Raw genomic sequence first — 23,867 nt, forward strand, 5'->3', positions numbered from 1 at the left:
ATAAAAAAACTTCCAGCGCTATGTTTGAAGCCAAAGTGAAATGAATGAAATGGTGGGAGCACTCACTCTTGGCGCGGTGTGGAATGGGCACAGCTACATTCTTGCCACGGTCGTAGTCCTGGGGTTTGGGTGGCGAGGCGGTGAAGCGGCAGATGCCGGGCTCTGACGGCGTGCTCATGGACGTCATGCTGTCCGCATTGTCGTTGGTGCCTGTCGTCATCTGGTCCGACGAGCTGTCGGAGATGAAGCACTCCGTGATCTCGAACTTGGCGTGCTGGAGGTGCTCCTCCAGCTTGGCGTGCTCGTAGGCCCTGGCCAGCTCCTCATAGGTGGAGGAGGCGCTCTCCGTCGACACCATGCTGTTGCGACCCTTATCTGCGTGAGAGATGGGAGAGAGCGAAGCGGCGTCAGCGCCGATTCGCGTCCAAATCCACAAACGCTGCGTGGCTTCAGCATCAAGTCATGAACAAACACGTTCCCAGCCACTTGCAGTATGTGCATATTAATGCCTGTACTCTAAGTGTCATCCCACCCATGTGCCAACCTGTGTCCTGTGAGAGGCTGGCACTGTAGCTGTCACTCTCGGTGACAGTGATGCCATGCTGGGAGCCAACTGTGCGCCAGTCTGAGGTGAGAGTGCGAGCTGGCGTGGAGGCCTGGCACTTGGTCAGAGTCCACTGACTGGAGTAGCGGTTCCTGATGCTGTGGGCCGACTTAACACTCTTCCTCGACACTGGGTCTGGTGGGAAATAAAAATAATGCACGTGGCCGTTTGCAACCAGGTAAATGGTTTAGGGTGGACTTACGTTCCACTTCACAGCTACAGGCTAGAGGACTAGAAGCACAGGGCACTTACTGGTGCCTGGTCTGATGTCTGACATGTCAATCAAGGGCCCTGTGTTTTGGATGAGCGCAGGGTGATGGACGGACACGCCGGTGCAGAAGCTCTGAGGGTTCCCAGTTTGGTTGAACTCAGTGTCCGTCACAGGGATGGTGGCCTTGTCCTCACCTGCAAAACACAAAGCCAAATAATAAAATCTGGCAGCGAGGACACATTTGATTCTGTGGTGAATCCACACAGCAGCTCTGTGCGGGTCTCTCTCTCACCAATTTGCTTGATGCCTTCTTTGTCCTCAATTAGCAGCTGCACTCTGGGGATGTCGATGTGCAGCCGAGGGCCCTGAGGAGGTCCCTTCACTGGAGTGTCAAAGCTGCGGTTGTTTTTACTAATCCCGAGACACAAGAGAACCAAACACACAAACTTTCACTTGTGGGCTTCACTTCACAAACATCTCACTTGAGAAAATGTAAAATTGGGATTGGGGAATGTTTTGGATGTGATCATTTGGATGTGCTTTTTAAAGGACTAGGGCCGAGGAGAACTCACCTGATCAGCATCTCAGCCAAGCTTTTGGCATCTTGAGACAGCAAAGAACACAAGATATTAGTGTTGGTGGCAAAGAAATCAATCCTTTTAAAATTAATCCACATTCAACATTCTAAATGTTGAATTTCAATCTACATCAGTCTCAAGTCTGCTTCTTCTGTGGGATTGTCAAGAGTGCTTTGTTTTCCCGTGCCAACTCAATTCCTTCCACTGCTTCCTCTATTTTTACTTTCCTCACCTCTTAGTCTCTTCAGCCGCTTTTCTTTGCGCTTCTTGCGAATGATGAAGAGCAGCGCGACCCCCAGAGTAACCAAGATCACAGGGCAGCCGATAGAAAACAGCTTCTTGACATCATCGTTCTTTTCCAGGGGGGATTTGATCGGTGGGATTGTGCCTGCGAACACCCACGGACAGTTTACCAGAGCCGCTCTGTGCTCACAGTCGAGGACTGTCTAATAAAACACACATGTGCAAGTGGAGCGGCAAACGGAGTCTCCTACTCACTTCCATCATAGTCGAGCGTTGCAAACTGCGAGCTCTGGTTGCCGCAGCCGGCGCTGTTGCACGCTTTCATCTTCAGCTCGTACCAGGTGGCCTCGCGCAGCTCGGCCAGGAACACGTCTGTGGTGGCGTTGGTGCGAACGGCCTGCCACGCCCACGTACCTGCGAACGAGCGAGCACATGTGAGTCTCCCTCCGTTCCCACTGATGAAGCGGTGGGAGAGCACGGGCGCCCACCTTTGGGTCTGAACTCTAGAATGACTGCAGTGATAGGGCAGCCCCCGCTGGCCCAGCCCTGCAGGTTGAGGCGCGCGTGGCTGGAGTTAATGTGAGTGAAGACCGGCTGATCCTTGTTGAACTGAGGCTCTGTAGAAGAACAACAACAAAACCGTGACATGTGAAGTGACTTTTGTGCGACGCTCATCGTTGCGTGGAGCTGATCACTGAATTCTCACCGCGCCCGTGCGTCTTTGCCTCGATGATCTCGCTGATGCGTCCCGCTCCGACGCTGTTCTTCGCAGCCAGCTTAACTTTGTACCAGGTGCCACAGCGCAGGTTGTCCAGCTTGAAGGAGCGCTCGCTGGAGCTGATGAACACGTCTTTCCACTCCTCGGTGTTGTCCACAGAGTACTGCAGCACAAACCCTGCCACGAATAAAAGTCACCACGCGTTATTGTGAGCGAGTCCTTCTGCTGAACGCAGAATGATGCAGAACGCTCTCGTCACCCCTACTGGCCACCAGAGGGCAGCACCACACTTGTTTCTTAACCACACAGGCCCTGATTAGAGAACAGCCTCGCAGTTCCCCTTATCCGCCGCCATTAGTTACCTACAGTACAAACCCAAAGACTGGGATGGCGCTGACTGAGCATGTATGCAAATGAGGATATGCAATATGGTGACTGTTTTTATAATCAGCTGCCTTGGAGAGCCAACTCCCTCCTGCTCTCAGAGACTTTGCATTTAATCTGTCCGTCCCTCTGTCTGTACATAACCATGTATAAGTGAATCTCTCTCTCTCCCTCTCTCTCGCTCTGTGTCTTTGTACTCTTTGTACCATCTTTTTTTTCCACCCTCTGTCTCTAACAGATGGTGTGAGAGAGTCCAAACCATTAGAAGGGTTAACATGTGCAGATCCTGCAGTGTTTGTTTATAAGTTTTAGAGTCACCCTCTGTCTGTCGCAGGAGAAAAAAAGAACACAACATGCAGAACAGAGCAAAAAAGAACTCGACAGAACAACCCATTAGAATCACTTCAGAACAGATTAGAACCCAGAACCTTTTATTGCAAGATTATTTGCTTAGACTTGTTGTTGTTTGCTTATTTATATAGAGATTTTGTGGTTAAAGCACCTTCTATCCAGGCCCCATGAAAACAGTCATCTGCATATGCTACTGCAGTAGTAATGCAAAATAGACGCTTTATGGAGCCTGATGCTGACACTGTGCAAACAGTACAAGAATCCTGAGAGCGAGGCTGCACGGACGTATGGTATACAGGCTGACGTACTGTATGCAAACATGGATTTGGTTTTACGTTATTTGAATGCAAACCTGCACAACCAACACACATAGTTTGCACCAAAGTTTATAAGACTTCCTACACGCTAATGCATGCAAAGCAGTGTGTCTCTCAGGAGCTCGCTGACAGGTTGCTGACTCATACAGCAGCTTTAAAATACATTTTATCTAATGGTTCAAAATAGGTTTTACAGAATGAAAGAAGTCTGACTGGTCCCATATCGCACAGAAATCACCATCAATCATACTAGGGGTAACGAGTTGTGAACTCAGAGATCAGCATCCACGCTAACAATGTGCTGGAGGAAGAAGGCACAGGCCAGGAGTAAAAGAAGGTCATGCATGTGACAGACAGAACCTACCTCTGATAGAACTGCCTCCGTTGTCTCCTGGTATCCAGGCCAGAGTGATGGAAGAGGTGGAGGTGGTGGACACCGTTAGACGAGGCTGGTCTGGAGGAACTGGGACACACACATGCAGGGTAGAACCACTCCATAAAGCCTTTCTAGTCTGACGATCAACAGGCGAGTGTCATTAACTTGTCTACCTTGCACCAGTAAGTTGACAATAATGGTGTCAAAACCAAGGGTGTTGGTGGCCGTGCAGGTGTAGTAGCCAGAGTCTTCAGCTTTGACGGAGCGCAGCACCAAAGTCCCGTTGGCCAGAATCAGACGCTGTCCATCCAGAGTCACTGGGATGGCGGTGTCATCACTAAAAGACAGGCGGTGAGAGGACTGAGATGAGACTAGTTCCACTGTATATAATGGCAGACTGTTCATCTGTCCGGCTTCATCATTGTGAATCTATTGTTGAGACGGTTGCGTGTATAAATCTGGATTCTCACCTGTCTTTGGTCCACTTTATTGTAGGCGTTGGTTCTCCCACTGAGCTGCAGGGCAGTCGCACCTCTTTCATCCAAGGAGTGGTTACTGTGCCGCCAAATGACAGGATCTTTGCTGGAGCTGTTGGAGGATGAAGACAAGGTGGTGAAATGTAAAGTAATGTATCTATAAAAAACAACATTACCGATAACTGCATTAACACAAATTGTTAATGCCCACATGAAGCTCTCACTGTCTGTCACTCATCCAGCTCTTCATGTCTCTCTTTCTTTAGCTTTGTTGCTTAATGCTGGTTCTCCAGTGCACTTATGTTAACAGTGAATGAAGCATCGAGTGAGCCTGGAGGACTCTGCCTTTTAAAGCTGTTGATCAGCTGACGCACGGACCCACAGTCCCACACACACTCTCATTTCCTTGACCACCCAGCAGTCAAGGGAATGAGCGGCGAAGGAAAAATATATTGTATCATGTTGGGGAGTGGATTATGTTCATTCAACCTTCCTTTAGTGTCTCTCTCTTGTAATCCGGAGCATATTGATTAAACTGCTCTCTTCATTTTCTTAAACTCTCTTAAAGCCCGTCTTTTGTCTTACGAATTTGTTAAGTCTACTGCAGTCTTTACATGTGTTTTTTCCTCATTTGCGTGGTTGTGTGTGTGTGTGTGTGGGGGGGGGGGTGTTATTTGGTGGCCCATGAACTCTGAAATCGATAGCACAACTAAAGACAGGCAGTGACACAGAAACCGACGGAAAGGTTGGCACAAAGGGACCGAATTACAGGTGCATGGAGTGAAAAAGTGTCAGAGCACCAGCTGGGTCATTTCCATGATTCACGGGGTCATGGGGGAACAGAAACACTAGCATGTTGAGCGATGATAAATGCAGGGAAGGCATGAGCTTTTAACATTACAATCGTTTTAAATCTAGACTGAACCATGTGTGAGCTTATTTGAAGAAGTGGATATTTTTAAACTTAACTAACCTTTACATACAAAACTATACACACTGAACATTCATCTTTCCCGAGTCTCCTCTTTTTTTACATTTGCCACTTGCACGTTTTCCAGACTCACTTTTGGCCGCTGGTTCGACGGTGACCTTGTCACTGAAGTTCCCTCGGCCTGCGGTGGTGACGGCCGCGGCCCAGATCAGGTACTGCTGCCTGTGGTTCAGGTGGGTAATTCTGTAGAACAGCATCTCTGGATTGGCTTCATACTCACTGGGCAGCTGTGGGGACGAGAATGGGGAAAGCACAGTGTTCACACTGGAGCATCCTGTTTTTTTTAATTGCACAGCTGAGCTTACTACAAACAACCTACAGGAGAGACATCACGTGAAGGACTGGGTGAACATCATTCTAATGTGAACCCAGTCATGTACTCTACCCTCGAGTTACTGCAGTAAGAGAAAGGGAGCATGGATGGAAGGTACAGAACATCTGGGGCAGATTATGATAAGGCAACAGTGTATGGATGAGACAGAGAGACAAAGAGAGAGAAACCCCCACTCCCCCTCCTCTTATGTTCTCCCCAGGGAGGGCAAACATATCTGAGACAGAAGAAGACAATGAGGGACAGACAAATGAGTCAGTCAGAGATATCATGAACAGTCACACGCTAATGAGGCCTATCTGCTGCAGAGAGGATAGAATGAGCAGAGGATGAGGAATGGCTGCACACAACCCGGCACGAATATACCCACACACACATTAAATAGCACACATGACCCGGAGGTGGATGTGTAATTGCAGCGTGTTTAACCCAGCCATGTGTCTGCTGTCTAGACATATACACATCATTGTCCCTTCAACACGCACGCAAACACACACACAGCGTTTTTGTCCTGCCTGCCAGTCACTATTCAACTACCCATCAATTATACCCTTATTCCCTCAACTCCTACTCTTCAGCCTTACACCAAGGCGCGCGCACACACACACACACACACACACACACACACACACACACACACACACACACACACACACACACACACACACACACACACACACACACACACACACACACACACACACACACACACACACACACACACACAGCAGCTCTGTCTGTTACTGCGCTGTTGGCCTCAACTATGAATAGAAAATAAAAAAAGGAAACATCTTCATAAATTTAGCATACTGTAGGTGTGCTGGAAGGCAGCGCATTAACTGTCCATCCTCTGAATCAGGATTTGACTACACGCTCCGGTGTGATGTGGCAGTTCCTGACAGTAAGACTCCCATTTGTGACTGATGGGTGTGTGCACACATAAAATAAGGACAGCTGTACATGCGTCAAACAGTTTAAGAGGCCGGTGGCTGTGGAGGACCAGTAAAACCTGTGATAACACTGCGGCACGGTTCTAGACGGATACCAGTTACTGATTGTTTTTCACATTTGTGCACAAGTCGTCGTTAAGGAATTCACTGGGCTATTCATGATTTTCATCCTTGTTTCCTGTTCATCATCCATCCCTCTCTTTACTTCCCCGTCTTTCTCCACGTTTCCCTGTCAGGAGTGGGCCCACTCTTTCCCTTTCCTCTCATCTACCCACCAATCCCACCTTCTGTTTTGCATTGTCTCTGCATTTCTCCCCACCGACTCTCACATACATCAATGTCTTCCTCTCCCTCTCTCCCCTCTGTAGGCTACATTTGTCTCCATACCCACCACTGCAGGCAGCGGTACTGTACAGATGGAGGGATGGATGGATGAATGGGTGGGTGGGTAGACGTTGGGAGAGGACTGACAGAGTGTGTGTTGCGGTAACGGATATTAAAATATTCCTCCGGCGTGGAGATAGCGGTGATCCGGGGAACGATAGAGCGAGATAATGAAAAGAGGAACAAAAGTACTCCCCACGCGGTGTCTGACCCCCCCATCCCTCCTTCCTTCTCTTCAGTCGCACTCATTTACATAGTAATCATCCCAAACTCTGCATGGGGGCTTCAGAGAGAAAGAGAGACAGAAAAACAGAGAAAGATAGAGGGAAGGGAAAGATTTGAACCAGGGAAACTACAGTAAGGAGAAGAAGCATGTCCATTAGCAGACATGCACATTAACACAGTGCCTGTGTATCTATGCCAGGAGGACGTGCCCCTTTGTTTAAACTGATCCTGCCGTAAAATGATGAGTTGCATATATGAATGTACCGGTATGGTGTCATACATTTATAAGTGTGTGCATATGCATGTTTGTGTGTGCCTGTGTGTAAGTGGGAGTATGCGTTTGCTGTCGGCTTGTTTTCTGCCCTCGTTGATGAACAGATGAGGTTGTCCTGGCAACGTGATGAGACGGAGATATGCAAATGAGGCTGGAGGGTGAGCTTGCACGCGCGCACACTGCGGAACGAGGAGAGCTCATTACGCGCACATGCAAAACACACACACACACACACACACACACACACACACACACACACACACACACACACACACACACACACACACACACACACACACACACACACAGACACACACAGGCACACATCTTGATGAGCACTGCAGCACTAGACCACAGAAACACATCCACAAACACACCAAAGCAGATTTTCATAATTAAGCCATTTTTCTTTCAGATCACATAGAATGAAATCAAACTGAAACAAACTCCAGACTCTAAAATCAACACATAAAAACGATCGTGTCTCCTTCACCAGCAGCCATGTTCAGAGGTCTTTATCTTCCACTTCTCTTTCATCCACTTCCCACTTCCAGCCCCTCCTGTAACTCACCGGTTGGCCCGACCCAGGGCTGGAGCAGTAGATGGTGTACTTGCGGATGATTCCATTAGGTTTGTGAGGGGGTAACCAGGACACTACGACACTGCTGGCGGAGGAGGGCACAGCTTTGATGCCAGCTGGGGGTCCGGGGTCTGAATCACACAGAGGAAACAAGATGGAACAGGAGAGAAAAGCAAATGGAACCAGCTATTCACTCTTCATCTGCACTAACCTATGTTGCGTTGGGAGTGTGCAACCATTTTCTGGGGAGATCTGTCAAATGATGGTGGCAACCAAATAACCCAGGCACAGAACACACAAACAAATACTACTACTACTGTTTCGTGTTGTGTGCTACTTTAAGCGGACCGTCCTCTAGCTTGACTTGTTGGGAAGGACATGTGGGGCGCTTGGAAAGAACATCCAAAACAACTTAATACTGATTATTTGCATTCTTCCCCCCTATGCTTCAAGTCTGTCCTGTTGAGGCAGGATGAGGATCAGCTGTTTGCACAATTAGGCTACATGTATTTTTCCCATATGCTTCACGCAGACAGAACTGGGAGCAACGTGTCGGGTGAGGCCGAGGGAGACAGATAATGTTAAACTTATGTGAAGAGGTTGCCCCTGGACACAGTGTCAAGTTGCATCATGGAAAACAAGACAACCACACGTGCACGCGCACGCACATGCACACGCACGCAAACACGCACGCAAACACTCAGACTAATACAATACTGCACATATATTTGAAGAGCTAATGCACTGAGGTCAGCTCTAAAATGCAGATATGGAGAGAAAGAGAACAGAGGCCTTCTCTGAAATGACACTTCTTAGACCCCCCCCCTCTCTCTCTCCTGTCTCCCTCTTTCTCCTCTCTCATTTTCCCTGTCTTCAGGCTCCTGCCTCCTCCTCCGCCTGGCCCCAGGGAGGCAGAGGAGAGGCGGATACGGATGTAATCCACAGCCCGCCAGTGTAAGCACAAAATTAATTCTCTCTAAGCCACAAAGAATTAATCCCTCTCCTTGTGCTGTGTGCCGAGTTCGACTTGCACACAAACAATAGCGTATGCACACATGCACGCACGCACACCAATGCTCAGACATGAACGCATGCGGGCACACCCCCCCCACACACACTTAACAGCTCCACATACAGTATTCACATGCACAGACGCACACCCTTAGGCTCCTTAACCACACACGCACACACATACACACACAGTTTGGGCTTCTTAATTCTCATTAGCACTGGTAATGGCACATCAGAGCACAAAGAGGTTTTAATCAGCAAGCTCAGTCCTACAAAGACCCCCTCTACACCCCTGTGGCTGCCTGCCTCCCACACCGCAGCCTAAAACCCCAGAAAACAAAAAGAACAAAAACGTCAGACCTGTCCCAACGAGGTGGACTGAGGTAATGACATATTATCACATTAGCTGCTTTATCTGTGTGGAAACAACCACCGGAATATGGACTCACAGTCTTCACGGGTTTGGATATACAGGACGTTGCTACGGACGCCATCTCCGGCCTGGGTGTAGGCCAGCACCTGGATGCTGTAGTTGGTGAATTTCTCCAGACCTCTGAGCTCCACCTGCTCCTTGATGGTTGTGATGTTTTGCATTTCACCCCACTCTAAAGCGGCAAAACAAGAAATTCCATTCAGCTAAAGAACCACGGAAGCATTTTGAAATGTTGTACATTTGCACATGACTTTGTAAGCTTGTGTTAGTAATCTTCATTTTCAGGCTTGAGGCTTTCACAGTACATGATTTTGAATAAAGTAATGCTCCGTAAGACATGAGCTCTTGTTAATCATGGAGTCTAAATTAGTTGACAGACACACTCAACCCACCTCCATCCGGGAAGACAGCCCAGAACACAACGCGATATCCCTTCAATATGCCGTGCAGTGTCAATCTGGGAGGCTCGGACCACGTGATCACTGCTTCGTCTGACGTGACGGAGATGGCTCGCACGTTCTGAGGAGGCTGGCTGGGCACTGGAGACAAAGTGAGCAGGAGAGAAGGCCTGATAAATTACCTGGAATATGAATCGGCAGGTTGTCCCACCGTTTCATTCTATAGGAAGAAATCAGTTTATTAGACGGTAAAAATAATCATGTGGTTTGATTTTTAAGCTGAGTCTTCATAAATCCAAATTTATTTATTACCGTAAATACCTTTAAAGCAAAAATGACCTTTACACATCCATTGGTTCATAAATAACAAATGCCTGTTTTTTATATCACTTTTGATATGACTAAAATATGTCTGAATCTCCACAACAATAAATTACAGTTGTATCAGATGCACAGGCAACTTTCATTGGCCCTAAACCTTGTTGGTGGAATTTATTGTCATATTTAAAATTTTAATTTCTACATACATACGTACAGTAGGTTGTTGTAACCATGTCTTCATGGTTAGTGGTACAGGCATAAAATCCTTGGTAGCTCTAAAATGTATTCTCATATCAAACCTGGAGCGAGTAGAGAGACTAATGATAGATAAAAAGCTCACGACATGCTTCCAGCCTGATGTGTTTCCACAACCACCAACTCTTTCCCTGTACAAGCCTCCCTCTGTCCCCACAAGCCCAGGTGTCTGTGCCATTGGCTGCCGCTGACCATTAGTTATTCAGGCTTTGAATAACGCACAGTGTTGATGATGAACAGAAGTCAACTTGTAAGAAAAGGACGGCCAGGAAGAGAGGAAGGGGGCCGACTCAAAGACGGGGCAATGAAAGAGAGAGACTGGGCCAAGTCCACCAGAACATTTCTCTGCAGCTGGTGGAGAGAAAGGAGATGGGGAGGAGGACAGAGGAAGGGAGGGAATGGAGGATTAGAAACCGAAACAGCGTTTTGCATGAATAAATCTTCAGGCCTCGAGTTCAAGGCAACAAAACTTGGGCCAGGTTCTGCCTTTATAATCCCAACTGCATTGTAAGAGAAATAAAGAAAATATGATGATATAAAAAGGTGCACAGGTTCACTGTGTGTACTGGATCTGATGGGGGTCAAATATACAAAGGTAGGTAAAGAATAAGGAGAGGTTTATGAATCAGAGGCTGTTGACATAAGGGAGACCTTTGCACAAGTTTAGAGGAGAAAATGGAAATTCAGGAACATAATGAAAGGCAGTTCTGAACTGGTCCTCAGGGAGGAGATGGGGTGAGGGGCGAAGGAGGAAGGGAGGAAGGGAGTTAAAAGCAAGGGGAGCAAGGGAAGGGCAGAAAAAGATAAAAAGAGGAAGCAGAGAGACAATGCGCTCAGCTGTGGATAATTACAGCAGGAAGCTAGTAGAGGGAACGACAGAGAGACAGACAGAGAGACAAGCTAATTATAATTATTTTTAGTATGCTTGTTGTTATCACTATTATCATAATGGCCATCAATATCACTGTCGCCACGGTGACAGCCGCAGGGAAGAACTGGAGAGCTGCTCCGGACCAATGAAGCTCAGCCAACTGTTCAGTGTATACATGCAAGTATGTATAGGACGTGTGTGTGTGTGTTTGTATCAGAGAAAAATGTGAGATTGAGAGATGCCATGCATTGACAAAAAAAGCGTTTGCCTACGCAGCAAGCAGATCAACCACAGCTCAGTGAGTCCATAAAAGAATATGGGAGAAGAGGAAGTACATTATTTGGAAGTGTTCTTGAGAGAACTGAGATTTTATTATCAGCGTTTTCATGGTGAGAGCTAATAGTTTTGGATCTTTTAGGCTTCTTTGATACGCAAACAATTAATAATGCAGCTTCCTCAGAAAATGCTGCTTTATGTCGCTTTAAAAAATAGAGACCCTGAAAACAAGTAATTTATGGCCTTTGCAGGACAAGAAGAATCCACAACCCAGTGGTTTATTGCCCTACTGCTTCAAAACAGGTCAATTCATCTTTTGTGTTTTGGCTTAGTGAAATAAATTCATTTTCCTGTTTTTAGAGAGTTGTCCAGGGTGTTCCCCACCTCCCGGCCAGTCGTAACTTGGGATATTATGCAGCAAGCCATTGACCCCTTACAAGAAATAGTCTCAAAGAACTGCAAACGATTGAAAAACATAGCTATTTGACGTAATAAGAGCACCATGCAGGAGGTAAACCAACAAGCACCACACATAAGCTGAGGTCTATAGATATGTATTCATGCCATTCTTACCATCTTCCAGGGTTGTAGCATTAATCTCAGAGCTAGAGGGACCAGTGCCTGCTCTGTTGAAGGCCTGCACCACCACACCGTACTGGGCAAACTTCTTCAGGTTGTCCAGGGTGTAGACCTCACTGTCACCGGTGGCCTTCATCTCCACGATGCTGTACTGGCCGTTGCTGCCTGGGCCGTTCTCCCTGTAGCCGATCTGGTACCCGCGGATCACGCCGTTCTGCAGCTCCTTCCTGGGCGCCTGTTATGGCAAAAATTGTCTCTTCTTTATTTCTATGTCTCTTCCTTATTTCTATGCAGTTATTATACGAGTTATGACTTATGTTCTGCAATTAATATCTTATGTTTTGTCTTACTGTATGCATTAGACATTTCACCTAGATTGTTCAATGGTTGTCTCTGCCTGATAGACTCTCAACTCTAGCTCCCAAACCCAAGGTCGGGGAGTTGTGTCTCTGTCTGTTGAGACTCTGTGCTCCTTTCTCACAGATAGTTGGACGTCAGCAATGCAGGTGTGAGAAAGTAAAAATCTTCACACACACTGCGACAGGGAGGAGATGGTGCATGTAATTTAATTGGGTTAGAAAGACATTCCACCCTAGTCGGACAGAGAAGCTAAAAGGCAGAAGCAACTTGAGGAACGTGGGCTCTTTGCATCACACCTCCGTGGTGTGTGCACTGATCTCCCCAGCTGGTTTTTGGTTTGTTGATGTGCACGATCAACATCCATGCTTTTTATTTGCTTTCCCCATTATTTTTATTTTCTTTATTATTTCAATAAATCGCACAAAAGGACAACTCTCTCATCTACTTCTTTATGGAAAATTTCCACCACAGCGCCTAAGTGATGAGCCGAGGACTCAGTTGTACATTTACCACAAAAATGGGGGAAAAAACCTCAAGAAGGCAACGTTTGCTTCGTTCTACCTTCCACGTGACTCTGATGCTCTGTGAAGTGACTGGCTGGAGGATCACGTCCATGGGAGGACCATCAGGATCTGCAGGCGGAAAAAAACATTTCACCAGTGCACAACAAACATCCATTCATTCAATCCGTTCAATCCGTCCTCAAGTAGGTCTTTCACAGGTACACGCAGAAGGACTTTTCACATTAAAGCTCTATTCAAGGATGGGAGTGAGTGTCAACATGGTGACTAAAAAACAAACCTTTTTCACACATTTGAAGTGTTGTCAGAACACTTACGGGCTTCGTCGGTGCTGATGGTGAGCTCCTTGCTGGCCTCGCTCTTGCCTATAGCGTTGTAGGAGTACATGCGGATGCTGTAGACAGAGGCAGGATGCAGGTCCACGATGTTGGCCTGCTTGTTGGTGGGGGAGATGTTTCGAGTGGCATGCTTCAAATCCCAGTTATCTGATGTGAAAATGTTCTTGTGTTTTAGTCAACTTTCCCAATTGCTGGTTTCATTTTTGAAAAAGCAGCACTAACATATATCTATACTTACCTGTTTTGTTCTTATACTCAATATCATAGGAGGTGATGACACTGTTTCCATCAAATCTCTGTGTCCAGCGAAGATTCATACTGCGATCTTTGACTTCTTGCACCTCCAGCTCTGGTGGGTCGGGTGGCTCTGAGGACGTGAGACACACATTCAAATACATTAAGGGGAAGCAAAAGGTTTGTCTAGCTTTAATCAATACTGTTCGTAGAGAAGATGCTGAGCACGTGTGAAGCGTTTATACGGCAACGGTTACCGTACCTTGCACTGTGAGCTGAATGAGACCTCGTCCTTCTCCGTAAGAGTTGATGGCATGGCAGGAGAAGAAGACTGAATCCTCCTGCTCTGCTGGCTGTAGCTGTGGAAAGAAAGGTCCGACGAGCATGTGTTGGTTTTTAGGGGACTCAGTTGGAGGAGAGGTGTAAAACAGGAAGTGTTATCAGGCCACTGCATTCTAGCCCAAGATTTGTACCTTTAAACTATATGAATATTCACCTACTGTATTAATTGCCTATTTAAACTTGTATCACTTTACATCCATCTGCTTTTTTTGTAGGTTGCTTGTCTAGCCCCTGTCTGTCCGGAGTTCTTTCTCTCAATGAGAGCAGGGATGCAATCTCAGCTGCTTTAACAAGAGCGGCAGGGTTGATGGACGATCACAAGGTAAAACCTAAATAGAGCCAACCATTCACACATACTCTACACAATGTGCAACTTAAAGCTGCCAATTTACCCAAGTAACTGTCATTGAGAGGAAGCCAGAGGACTGAACACACTCAGGCACTACTCCCTAGGTTGCTTATACTGTACATGCACCTCTAGGAAATCCCTCACAGGTAAATACTAGTCTGAATGCACAATCCAAGTGCCCACGTGGATAAAGGAGCAAAGGCCCTCTATCTCAAGAAGTTACAATATAAGACCTAGTCAGCCTCTTTGACGCTGACTAGGTGACTGATATCATGAGTGATTTACTGCACATGCTATGCTAAATACAAGCAGTGAAACGATATGAATCTAACTGTGTGCTGCCCGAGAGTCATCAAAACACAAAGCTGTCCGCTTTCATCAGAAAGAAGCTCCACCATTTCTGAAAGTTTCTTACCTTGAGCGTGGACAACACCTCGTCCGTCTTCTCATTGCCACTGGTGGTAATGGAGTAACGGGGGTTACGTTCAGGATCAATGACCGTGTCGCCTCTTTCCCAGCGGATGATGATGGGCCATTCTCCCCTGGCTGTGCAGTTCAACTCCTTTGTGTGACCCTTCTTGGCTATGGTAGTGTTAGGGTGACTGGTGATCATTGCAGGGACTGGAAGGAGAAGGGAAATGGAGTGTGGGATGAAAAAAGAAGAAACAATGACATTAAACAGATAATTAAGAGGGATATTAGACAACAGAGGCAGATAAAAGTTGGAGGGTGGGGGGTTGAAGAGAGAAAAAGGCGATAATAAGCAAGGGTTATGTGAAAAGAGAAAAAGAAGCAAAAACAAGGAAGGTGGGACAGCTGGCAGTTAAAAAGGTGGAGTTCAGAGTAGCCAATTTCCATTGCAGTAGAGTAATGAAGAGCTATGGTCAATGAGGTAAAGTCAATAAACCTCCTCTCTCATTCTCCAATAGTTAACGTTGGGGTCTAGGTGAATGAAGAGGCAAGAACGATACACTCTACCTTTTGTGTACAACCTATACACAAAATCACTCGCACACTCAATCTTCTCCGGCCAACGCACACAGAACATCGATCTGAGGACGGTTCTGCTGTTTTGTTTTCATCACTTATTCATCTCACCCTCCCTCTTTTCCACCCTCTCCACTGAGCGAAACAGACAGAATTGATGGAAGCAGAGCAGAGGAACAGTTCAATCAATAGCACTAACACCAGAAACAGAGAGAGAGAGAGGGGGGGGGGGCAAAGCTGTGGTAGCAGAACTTGTTCAAACCAGCAGGTGGACTGTATTCAGGCTCACCTGCTTATACTGTAATTGTCCGTGTGTGTGTTCTCTTGGCATTAGGTTGTACAGTGGTCACTCACCTCAGATTATAGTCTGTGTGTATGTACATGTCTGTTAATTATGCTATACATGTATGTCCTCTCCTGAACTTTCACTCTGAATAACACAGTATTACTGGCAGCGACACCAGGATTGAGAGATTGATTGCAGATAATAATTAGGCCCAAAGTGTTTCTGATTGTCTGTAGACAGATCCCAGGAGTAAAGAGATCAATGGCTCAGCTGCTCGCTTTCTCACTGCCCATCACACTGTATTTTATTGGCTTTTATTCATACTCAACTTTGCTCCATCAGTCTACGTAGTACTGTATGTGTGTGTGCTCACAGACGACCGGTTTGGCACCAATAGGGTGTGTGTGTGTGTGTGTGTGTGTGTGTGTGTGTGTGTGTGTGTGTGTGTGTGTGTGTGTGTGTGTGTGTGTACTCTCAGCGGTCATCTGTCCCTTTGGGGGGTGCGTATACTCACTCTTAACAGTGAGGACCATGCTCTTGCTGATATCGGAGCCCACGCCATTGGATGCCTGACAGAGGTAAAAGCCGCGATCCTCTTCCAGGACATGTCTGATGAGAAGGGAGCCGTTACTCATGATCTGGATTCGGCCGGTCAGAGCCACGGGGTGGTACTGCTGCGGGTTCCCAATGCCAGCTGGACAGAAGGAGAGACCAACAGGTTCAGATGTATGGTATAGCAAGTGGCTACAGCTGCATTTGAAATTCATTTTTTTCTTTTGGTACAGATGTGATGTGAACAGAAGTGTCACAATGAGCATCACTGCGCATAGAGTACAAGGGCCCTACCTAGTGTGCCTTTGGCGTGCTTCCACATAACCTTAGGAGGGGGGTATCCATCAACGGAACAGTTTAGGATGCCAGCCTTGCCATAGATTCCATCCTGGTTGTTTGGCTGAACCACAAACCGAGGGGGAACTGCAAGAGGAATCATAAAGACAATCTTCTATGTCTGACCCTTTCATAGAATGGATGTATTTCTGCCATCACAAGCTTAGTAATATGTCTTATATTCATGTTTGATTTCATAGTTGACTCTGAATAAACTGACTCCATTTATTACCTGTAACTGTGAGCTGCCTCTCTGTGCTGACGGTGGCGGCATCATTGCTGGCAATGCAAGTGTAGTTTCCATTGTGTTTGAGCGACACCTTGGATATCTGGAGGGAGCTCATGAACTCCTTTGTGTCGATAGTGATGCCTGAGGAGGGCACGATCTCCTGCCCGTCCTTGCGCCAAGTGATGCGTATGGGCATGTCCCCGGACGACACCACGCACGCGATGTACATCAATTTTCCAATGGAAGTCGGTGGAAAGTCAAACGGTTGGATCAGTGGCGGAACTGAGGGGTGCACAGAAAGACGAGATGAAAGAGTAAGCAAGAGAGATGACGGGAGGTCAGTGTTGAGGTGCGCCGAGAGGAAAGGAGAAAAAACATACAGTACATGTGGTGGTGATAGAGAAGGGAAAGGAATAAGCAAGTGAAGGAGACAGAATAAGACGTCAAGTTGATGAAAAAGCAGAGTGGAGAAGAGAAAAAGGCAAGGACAAGCAACAGGGTGAAATAAAGGCTAGGGAGAGAGAAGCCAGAAGACCCCGAAGTGTGAAAAGAAATAAAGTGAAAAGGAGAAATGAAAAGAGTGAGAGGGTTGTTTAAATGAGCAGGGTGAGCAAAAGGTGAAGACGGATTTGAAAGAAAATATGAATACGTTAAAGATAAAGGCAAGGGAGAAAGTCAGATGTAAAGACACAGAGAATATGGGCAGGCACGCGGAAAGGAAGGCTCGGGGGCATCGAGGAGACATGTGGTGACAGAGTAGAGGTGGGGCGAGGCAGAAAACCAAATCAACAACCTGTTTTTTCGAGATTCACGTTGGCCTGAACCCCAGAGCTTCCACACCTACGAACCCTGGCCTACTGGCCCACTACCCACTCTGCCAGTGCCCCCACAAACTCCACTCCCCTCCATCCTGCCGTGCCCTGCTAACGCCAGCCCATAATAGCTGCTCTAATTAGAGCCCCATCCGCAGGGGGAAGAACAGTGTTGCCAAGGAGACCGGTGGAGGTGATGGCGGTGCTTTGTAGCTGGGGAGGAGGGTGGCAGGGTGGTAGTGTTGGCGGTGTTGTGGGGGGAGGGGGGGGTTGGGGTATACAGCTGAGACATCTGGGGGATTTAATCTGGGCCTTGTTAAAATTCATCTAATTAAATCAGAGACATGACGAGCACACATTCATATAAGCACATACCTACGTCCACACACACACACACACACACACACACACACACACACACACACACACACACACACACACACACACACACACACACACACACACACACACACACACACAGTGTGTTCGCGGCTGTGCGTGTGGAACAACACAGGCCAGCCAGTATCACACATTTCACAAATCCGCTAAAGTCAAGCTGAAACACACACACAGCCCACATTTGACAACTTCCTAAAACAAACATGTCATGCTCGCGTTGCAGATAGTGGAGCGAAATAACATACAAGGTGACACGGAGAATCCGTACATGCGCATGCTCTCACACACACACACACACACGCACACACGCACGCACACAAACACACACCTTATACAATAACACCCCTTCTCCATGTAATTGTTGAGTGCTTGAGAGAGCACACTAGACCACTCCGCCCCTTAATCAGGGGTTATTAGAAGCAGTGCATACATCCTTCTTCTTTCCTCTCCCTCGGTTCCACTCACACTCTGGCTCCCGCACCCCATCCCTTTTACATTCACCCTCGTTTGAATTAATGTCTGTTCCCCCTGCGTTCAAACGCTCGCACTGCAACACAAAAGTACTATTTACACAAACTGTACCAGCCTCTACTGTGTATGACTTATACTTATACATATACTTATATATATAAGACAAAAACATTTTCCTAGACTTACCTTTGACAGTTACATAAACCGTTTGTGTGATGAACAGCTGTGGTTGTATGAGCACGCTGCAGACGTAGGCCCCCTCATCCATTCCCTTCTGAACATCACTGAGCTTCAGAGTCCCGTTCTCATACACCACCTGCAGCATTATATTATATTATACCGTCACATCATAGAGATTTTTTTGTTTAAATCCGCTCTTTTCTTCTAGGCTGATGGTTGAAATTAAAACAAAAGAGTAAAGGGATATAAAATGAAATTAATAGTGGCATGCAGAGAATAAAAGTCAGGGGTCATTAGTATAAAAACTGTCTCAAGGTTCTTTTAGTTACTAAGTAGCATCAGGAAGAACATATAGAAGCAAACACACCGCAGCTCTAAACAACATGTTACACAATCGTTACTGTAGAATAAAGTCATTACTATATTTGAACCATCTTTGTACAGAAATGCAGAAAGGGAACGCCACCTGGCGATGGTTATCAGGCAGCAGGAGTCCCTCCTTGTACCAATTGACTGAATAATAAGGGTAGCCAATCACGCGGCAGTTTATGAAAGTGTTTCTTCCTGCCACTGCAGTGATGTTCTTCATAGGCCGAATCCTCGGAGGACCTGAGGAAGGAGGGAGAGAGGGAGAGAGAGAAATGGGCAGGCAAAGTGACAGAGAGAGAGAGATGGGTTGACCAGAGGAAGAAAAACAAAGAGGAGAAGAACATCGTTAGTTGATGGTGTCAGAAGCAGGTCGTGGAATTTTAGGAATAAGAGGGATGGGAGGTGGGGAGAGGGGGACGGGACAGAAGAGGAAAACAGCAAGTACAGTAGGAGTGTGAAGAGAGAGAGAGAGAGAGGTCCAGCATTGAGCCCCGCACACACAAACTGGACTAAGTTCTGAGGAGTTCAAGGTCTAGAGGAAATGACTTTTTTTTAAGCCGCTGTTTCAAGATGTGAACTAAAAGTTTGCGTTTTAAGCAGAGGGAACTTAACAGCAGACGCAGTGTTTTGGAAGGCGTCCCTGTTTGTCTCATAGCTCACGCTGGCTCCCCTGGTAATAGATACACACTACATGCAGGAACAGAGACGTGCCAAAGCGTCGGCGCTGCAGCGGCAGCGTCTGCAGCTCTCAGCTAATGTTACTGACATTTAAACAAACCCACGTTAAACGTCAACCACTGCATGAGGCTCGAAAGCGATAAAACGGAGATGGGAGGAGGTGGGTGAAGCGAAAACCGAACCAGCACCGCTTGACTCCATGATGGTTCAGTGGATGGTCATGCATTATTCACCACCTGGTGCAGGTATCACAAACCTGCCGACCGGGCCAACAGATCCGCTATCGCTCACGTCTGAGCTTGTTGCTGCAGTGACCTCTGGTTCTAGTTCAATTACATATATGTTACACATGCTGCTGCTTAGCCCAGCAGACAGACAGACAGACAGACAGACAGACAGACAGACAGACAGACAGACAGAGTCTTTAGCATTATCGGTAGACACTGTGCTATCACTCAATCCTCACTGACCTTCTCACCGTTTTTCGTCATGCATCTTTGTTTCTGTCTCCCCCCCAGCCCTCCTACCCTCTCACTTCTCCGTCTTCCTCCCTCCTGCCTCTCCCAGCGTGCGCTGAGCTTTGAAGTCGCAACTCTGACGAGCCAAAGATGTATTATTCAGCAGCACCGTACTAGGGGCGCACACGCACACGCACACGCACACACACACACACACACACACACACACACACACACACACACACACACACACACACACACACACACACACACGGCTGGATCTGTGTGGCTCGGCGTCTGTCTGCGCCGGCCCCTGACTGAACAACACAACTTGAGAGTACCGCGTTTCAGCAAGTGGATAAGCACGCCGGTGTGTGTCCACGCGTGTTCACGCGTGCGTGTCCATCTATTAGCCGCAGCGTCACATGTAGAGCTGGAGCTCGGCAATGGGCTTCATTCGCACTCCAGCGATCGGTCTGGCATGTCTGCTTGGAGCAGACGCTCATGTCACGGCTACAGTACGCGTCTCACCCAAGGAGGGAGAGGAGAGAGGGAGGGAGAGACAGTGATGCGGCCCTGTCCATCGTTGTCACTCCTTGCCCTTGTCATCTCTGACGACAGTGAAATCACTAGTCCTGTCACTGGAGTTCACCATCACTCGCCCACTGGCACTAGACTCCGCTCCAGTCCCCGTCTCTTGTTTCATCTATCTGTCCGTGACCATCTGTTTTTCTCTCGTCTAAAGTTTCTTCACCCGTTTGTCTCACATTTCCTCAGTCTCGCTTCTCCTCATGTTGCCAATATGTCTGGCCCTGTGAGGTCAACAGTTTATTTCCTTATAATGTATGTTTTTCCACATTAATTTGGCATTAAATGTATTAATCTAAATCAAATCTTCCTTTATATCAAGAGTACTGACAACTGACAACAACCATAAAACCGTTAGAAGAGTAAGTGGAGTTAATGACCTGAAGCAGCTAAAAATGAACCAGTCATACATGTTAAATTTGAAAAACTTTGCTTATGTGAGCCACGCCTCACCAAAAAATGCTGTCCGAGGGTCTTCAATCAACAACTGCTAAAGTCTAGAAAGGGTCACAGTGTTGTCAAAGAAATCTATCAGGCAAACAATCTGCAAATGGCACTTTATGCCTTTTGGGGTGAGGCTACTACTGTAGGTGGGCATTCAGGCAAAATGAGCCCAAGAGCAGAACAAAGACTCATTAGAGGTAAAGAAAGAAGAAACAGCCCAGAGTGACAGCTAAAGATCTGCATTGAGGGCATCATTGGAGCTGGCTAACATTTTCACTGAACTGCAGAAAGATGAGCAAAATGAGCTGCTTTAAAGACACGGACTGCTACAGGTAATCTACATATACTGCAGGTGTGTAGACTGTGGACTATACACATAGTGCATGAGAAAGGAAAACAGAGAAGAGGTAGAGAAGAAGAGTACAGGAGAGAATGTGGGTCAGGGTAGGGGGAGGGATCAGGCTATGCGAAGCCTCTGTATGACTGATATTGAAAAGTAGACAGGCACCTCTTACGTTTATGCGCGCTTGGTACTCGGCGCTACCGGCCGAGTTTCGTGCGGCGCACCGATACACTCCTCCATCACGGATCTGCGGGCTGCTGACGTTGACGTGGCTCACGGTGCTGCCGTCCGAGAGCGTGTACTGGCTGGTCCGCACACGGGACAGGTCCCGGGCCACGGGCTCGTCGTCCAGGGTCCAGGTGATGGTGGGCGGCGGCGCCCCTTTGGCCGCACACATCAGGGAGAAGGGCTCGCCCGGGACCACCACCCTCTCACTGAAGGAGGCGATGATGCGAGGCGTTCCATCTGAGAAACAGTCAAGAGACAGGACAGTGAGGCAGGTGTCAACACAAGCATTAAGCCTCAGAGCGTGGTCCTGGTTTGACGCAAAGCAAAAGGACTAGTGGTATCCTGAGCATTCTTACCTTCCAACAGAATGATGGAGAAGTCCTGGGCAGTCTGGCCCTTGCGCGTGGCAAAGCACTGGTAGGCTCCGGAGTGTCTCTTTTGTGCAGCAGAAATGAACAGCGTCTCATTGTGGGCTCCTTGGATGGAAAAATGCTGATCGGGCAAGACGGGTTCCGTGTTGCGGTACCAGGACACGGTGAAGTGGGGGGAGCCCTGCACGGCACAGGACAGGATGACCGTGCTGCTGATGCCCGTCTTTAGGTTCTTGGGAGACAAGGTGACCCGCAGCGGTTCTGGAGATGGGAGGAGGATCCGGTGGAGAAGAGTTAGTCAGAAGCTTTCTGAAATGTCAGTTGCACTGCTTTATTAAAAAGGACTACTGGGACTAAATAGATGTAGTATTTTTGTGTGCGACCTGGACGCAGACATGGATGTTATGCGCATTGTTGAACTGCTACTGCGCTGATCGTGCAACGCAAATCACATTTTGTTGGGGGTGAAATTGTCAATTTGCTGTTTGTGTGTCGAGATTTCTGCCATTTCCTCGTGTGTTTGGTGTGTGTGTGTGTGTGTGTGTGTGTGTGCGCGCTAAGCGGCGAGGAAAAGCGAGACAGAAAAACAGAAAGGGGAGAAAATGTCAGTGAGCAATAAAGCAGCTGGTGTTAAGCGCTGGAGGCTGCTGTGTGTGTGTGTGTGTGTGTGTGTGTGTGTGTGTGTGTGTGTGTGTGTGTGTGTGTGCGCATGCGTGTGTGTGTGTGTGCGTGACAGTGCACGTTCATGTGTAAGACTTTCTTTGCAGGAAATAAGTGGACGTACTGTAAGTGTGTGTCCGAGTGTGTCCTGTCATAGCAGCTTTGTGGGCTGTGCAGTGATGTGCCCTGTGGCCATTACGCTCAGTGTCCACTCACTTCACCCTTTCCCCAACCAGCCTCAGCTCCCGTCTCTTCTCTCCCCCTCTGCCACCTTCCCCTTATCCTCCCTATTAGAGTGCGGGCCTCTCTACCAGATCCCTTTTATTCATGCACAGGCCTGCTGGTCAGCTACTTTCAGGCCTCCACCCACCTATGACATTGAGGTGACCCGTCACCTCTTTGGAGCCGAAGCTGTTTGTGACTTCGCAGATGTAGTTGCCGCTGTCCTCCAGCCTCAGGTCTGATATAGTGAGGCCGGTGATGCGCCGCGTCCAGCGGGAGTCTGTGGGTAACGGCCGGCCATCCTTCAGCCATCGGATGGTGGGGTTGGGGTACCCCGATGCGATGCAGGGGAGCTCCACACTGTGCCCCACCTGCACCTCACCGGACTGGAAACTGTCCAGCACGGATGGGGTGGACTCCGTAGGGTCTGCAAATAAAAAAAAAAAAAAACAAATATTTGTTAAATGTATTTCAACCCTAAACCTGAAGGCGTGTGTTTCGTTGCCTACCCATAACAGAGAGCCTGGCTCCATTGCTTTGGCGAGTCTCTCCGCTGTATTTGTGCTTTGTGATGCAGCGGTAGGTAGACAGCGCGTCTTCCTTCTGCACTTCTGAGATGTACAAAGCGCCAAATGAGGTCAGGAAGAAGCGGTTACCTGTGACGGACAGCAGAGAAGCAGCAAGACGAGACAAGGACGCATTAGTCTGTGTTTGGCTCAAAATGTTTAATCAAATCTTCCAGCTGATGGTTGCATTTAGATGGCTGGTATTTGCTGATCCTGTGTTTCTGTTGTTCCTTCTGAATTGGACTAACTGTCCTTCAATCTCTCCCCCAAGGCCCGGGCGCAGCACTCAGGTGACGACACGTGGGCTTTTAACACACACTACGCTGTCCCATCCATCTTGCGTACGCGGATGCGCAGAAAGAGTCCGAGTCGAGAGAGGGGAGTTATTGTAGGGGTTAATAATTGAT

At 47.7% G+C, this 23,867-nt stretch overlaps 1 protein-coding gene across 4 annotated transcripts in view; it reads right to left on the minus strand.

Annotated features, from left to right (window-relative positions):
* Positions 1 to 23,867, minus strand: part of LOC114867476 (cell adhesion molecule DSCAML1) — a 76,159-nt gene that overhangs the window by 4,447 nt on the left and 47,845 nt on the right. For 3 of the 4 annotated variants that reach the window (XM_055514323.1, XM_029170143.3, XM_055514324.1), the window contains 31 exons: positions 23,404 to 23,550; positions 23,043 to 23,321; positions 21,998 to 22,273; positions 21,579 to 21,878; positions 19,000 to 19,142; positions 18,540 to 18,669; positions 16,675 to 16,953; positions 16,401 to 16,529; positions 16,069 to 16,248; positions 14,697 to 14,902; positions 13,853 to 13,949; positions 13,595 to 13,723; positions 13,336 to 13,503; positions 13,059 to 13,129; positions 12,132 to 12,372; positions 9,830 to 9,976; positions 9,454 to 9,609; positions 7,985 to 8,124; positions 5,323 to 5,476; positions 4,253 to 4,370; positions 3,956 to 4,119; positions 3,771 to 3,869; positions 2,343 to 2,531; positions 2,125 to 2,253; positions 1,892 to 2,050; positions 1,626 to 1,781; positions 1,388 to 1,418; positions 1,108 to 1,226; positions 857 to 1,009; positions 545 to 739; positions 67 to 375 (listed from right to left, as the gene is read on the minus strand). In XM_055514323.1, coding sequence (XP_055370298.1) covers positions 67 to 375; positions 545 to 739; positions 857 to 1,009; positions 1,108 to 1,226; positions 1,388 to 1,418; positions 1,626 to 1,781; positions 1,892 to 2,050; positions 2,125 to 2,253; positions 2,343 to 2,531; positions 3,771 to 3,869; positions 3,956 to 4,119; positions 4,253 to 4,370; positions 5,323 to 5,476; positions 7,985 to 8,124; positions 9,454 to 9,609; positions 9,830 to 9,976; positions 12,132 to 12,372; positions 13,059 to 13,129; positions 13,336 to 13,503; positions 13,595 to 13,723; positions 13,853 to 13,949; positions 14,697 to 14,902; positions 16,069 to 16,248; positions 16,401 to 16,529; positions 16,675 to 16,953; positions 18,540 to 18,669; positions 19,000 to 19,142; positions 21,579 to 21,878; positions 21,998 to 22,273; positions 23,043 to 23,321; positions 23,404 to 23,550 — 5,193 coding nt within the window. Of the gene's footprint in view, positions 1 to 66; positions 376 to 544; positions 740 to 856; positions 1,010 to 1,107; positions 1,227 to 1,387; positions 1,419 to 1,625; positions 1,782 to 1,891; positions 2,051 to 2,124; positions 2,254 to 2,342; positions 2,532 to 3,770; positions 3,870 to 3,955; positions 4,120 to 4,252; positions 4,371 to 5,322; positions 5,477 to 7,984; positions 8,125 to 9,453; positions 9,610 to 9,829; positions 9,977 to 12,131; positions 12,373 to 13,058; positions 13,130 to 13,335; positions 13,504 to 13,594; positions 13,724 to 13,852; positions 13,950 to 14,696; positions 14,903 to 16,068; positions 16,249 to 16,400; positions 16,530 to 16,674; positions 16,954 to 18,539; positions 18,670 to 18,999; positions 19,143 to 21,578; positions 21,879 to 21,997; positions 22,274 to 23,042; positions 23,322 to 23,403; positions 23,551 to 23,867 lie in introns of those variants that run through there. The other variant, XR_008696587.1, reaches the window with a different exon arrangement.

Source organism: Betta splendens, chromosome 13 (genome assembly GCF_900634795.4).
Source record: "Betta splendens chromosome 13, fBetSpl5.4, whole genome shotgun sequence".
Classification (NCBI taxonomy): Eukaryota; Metazoa; Chordata; class Actinopteri; order Anabantiformes; family Osphronemidae; genus Betta; species Betta splendens.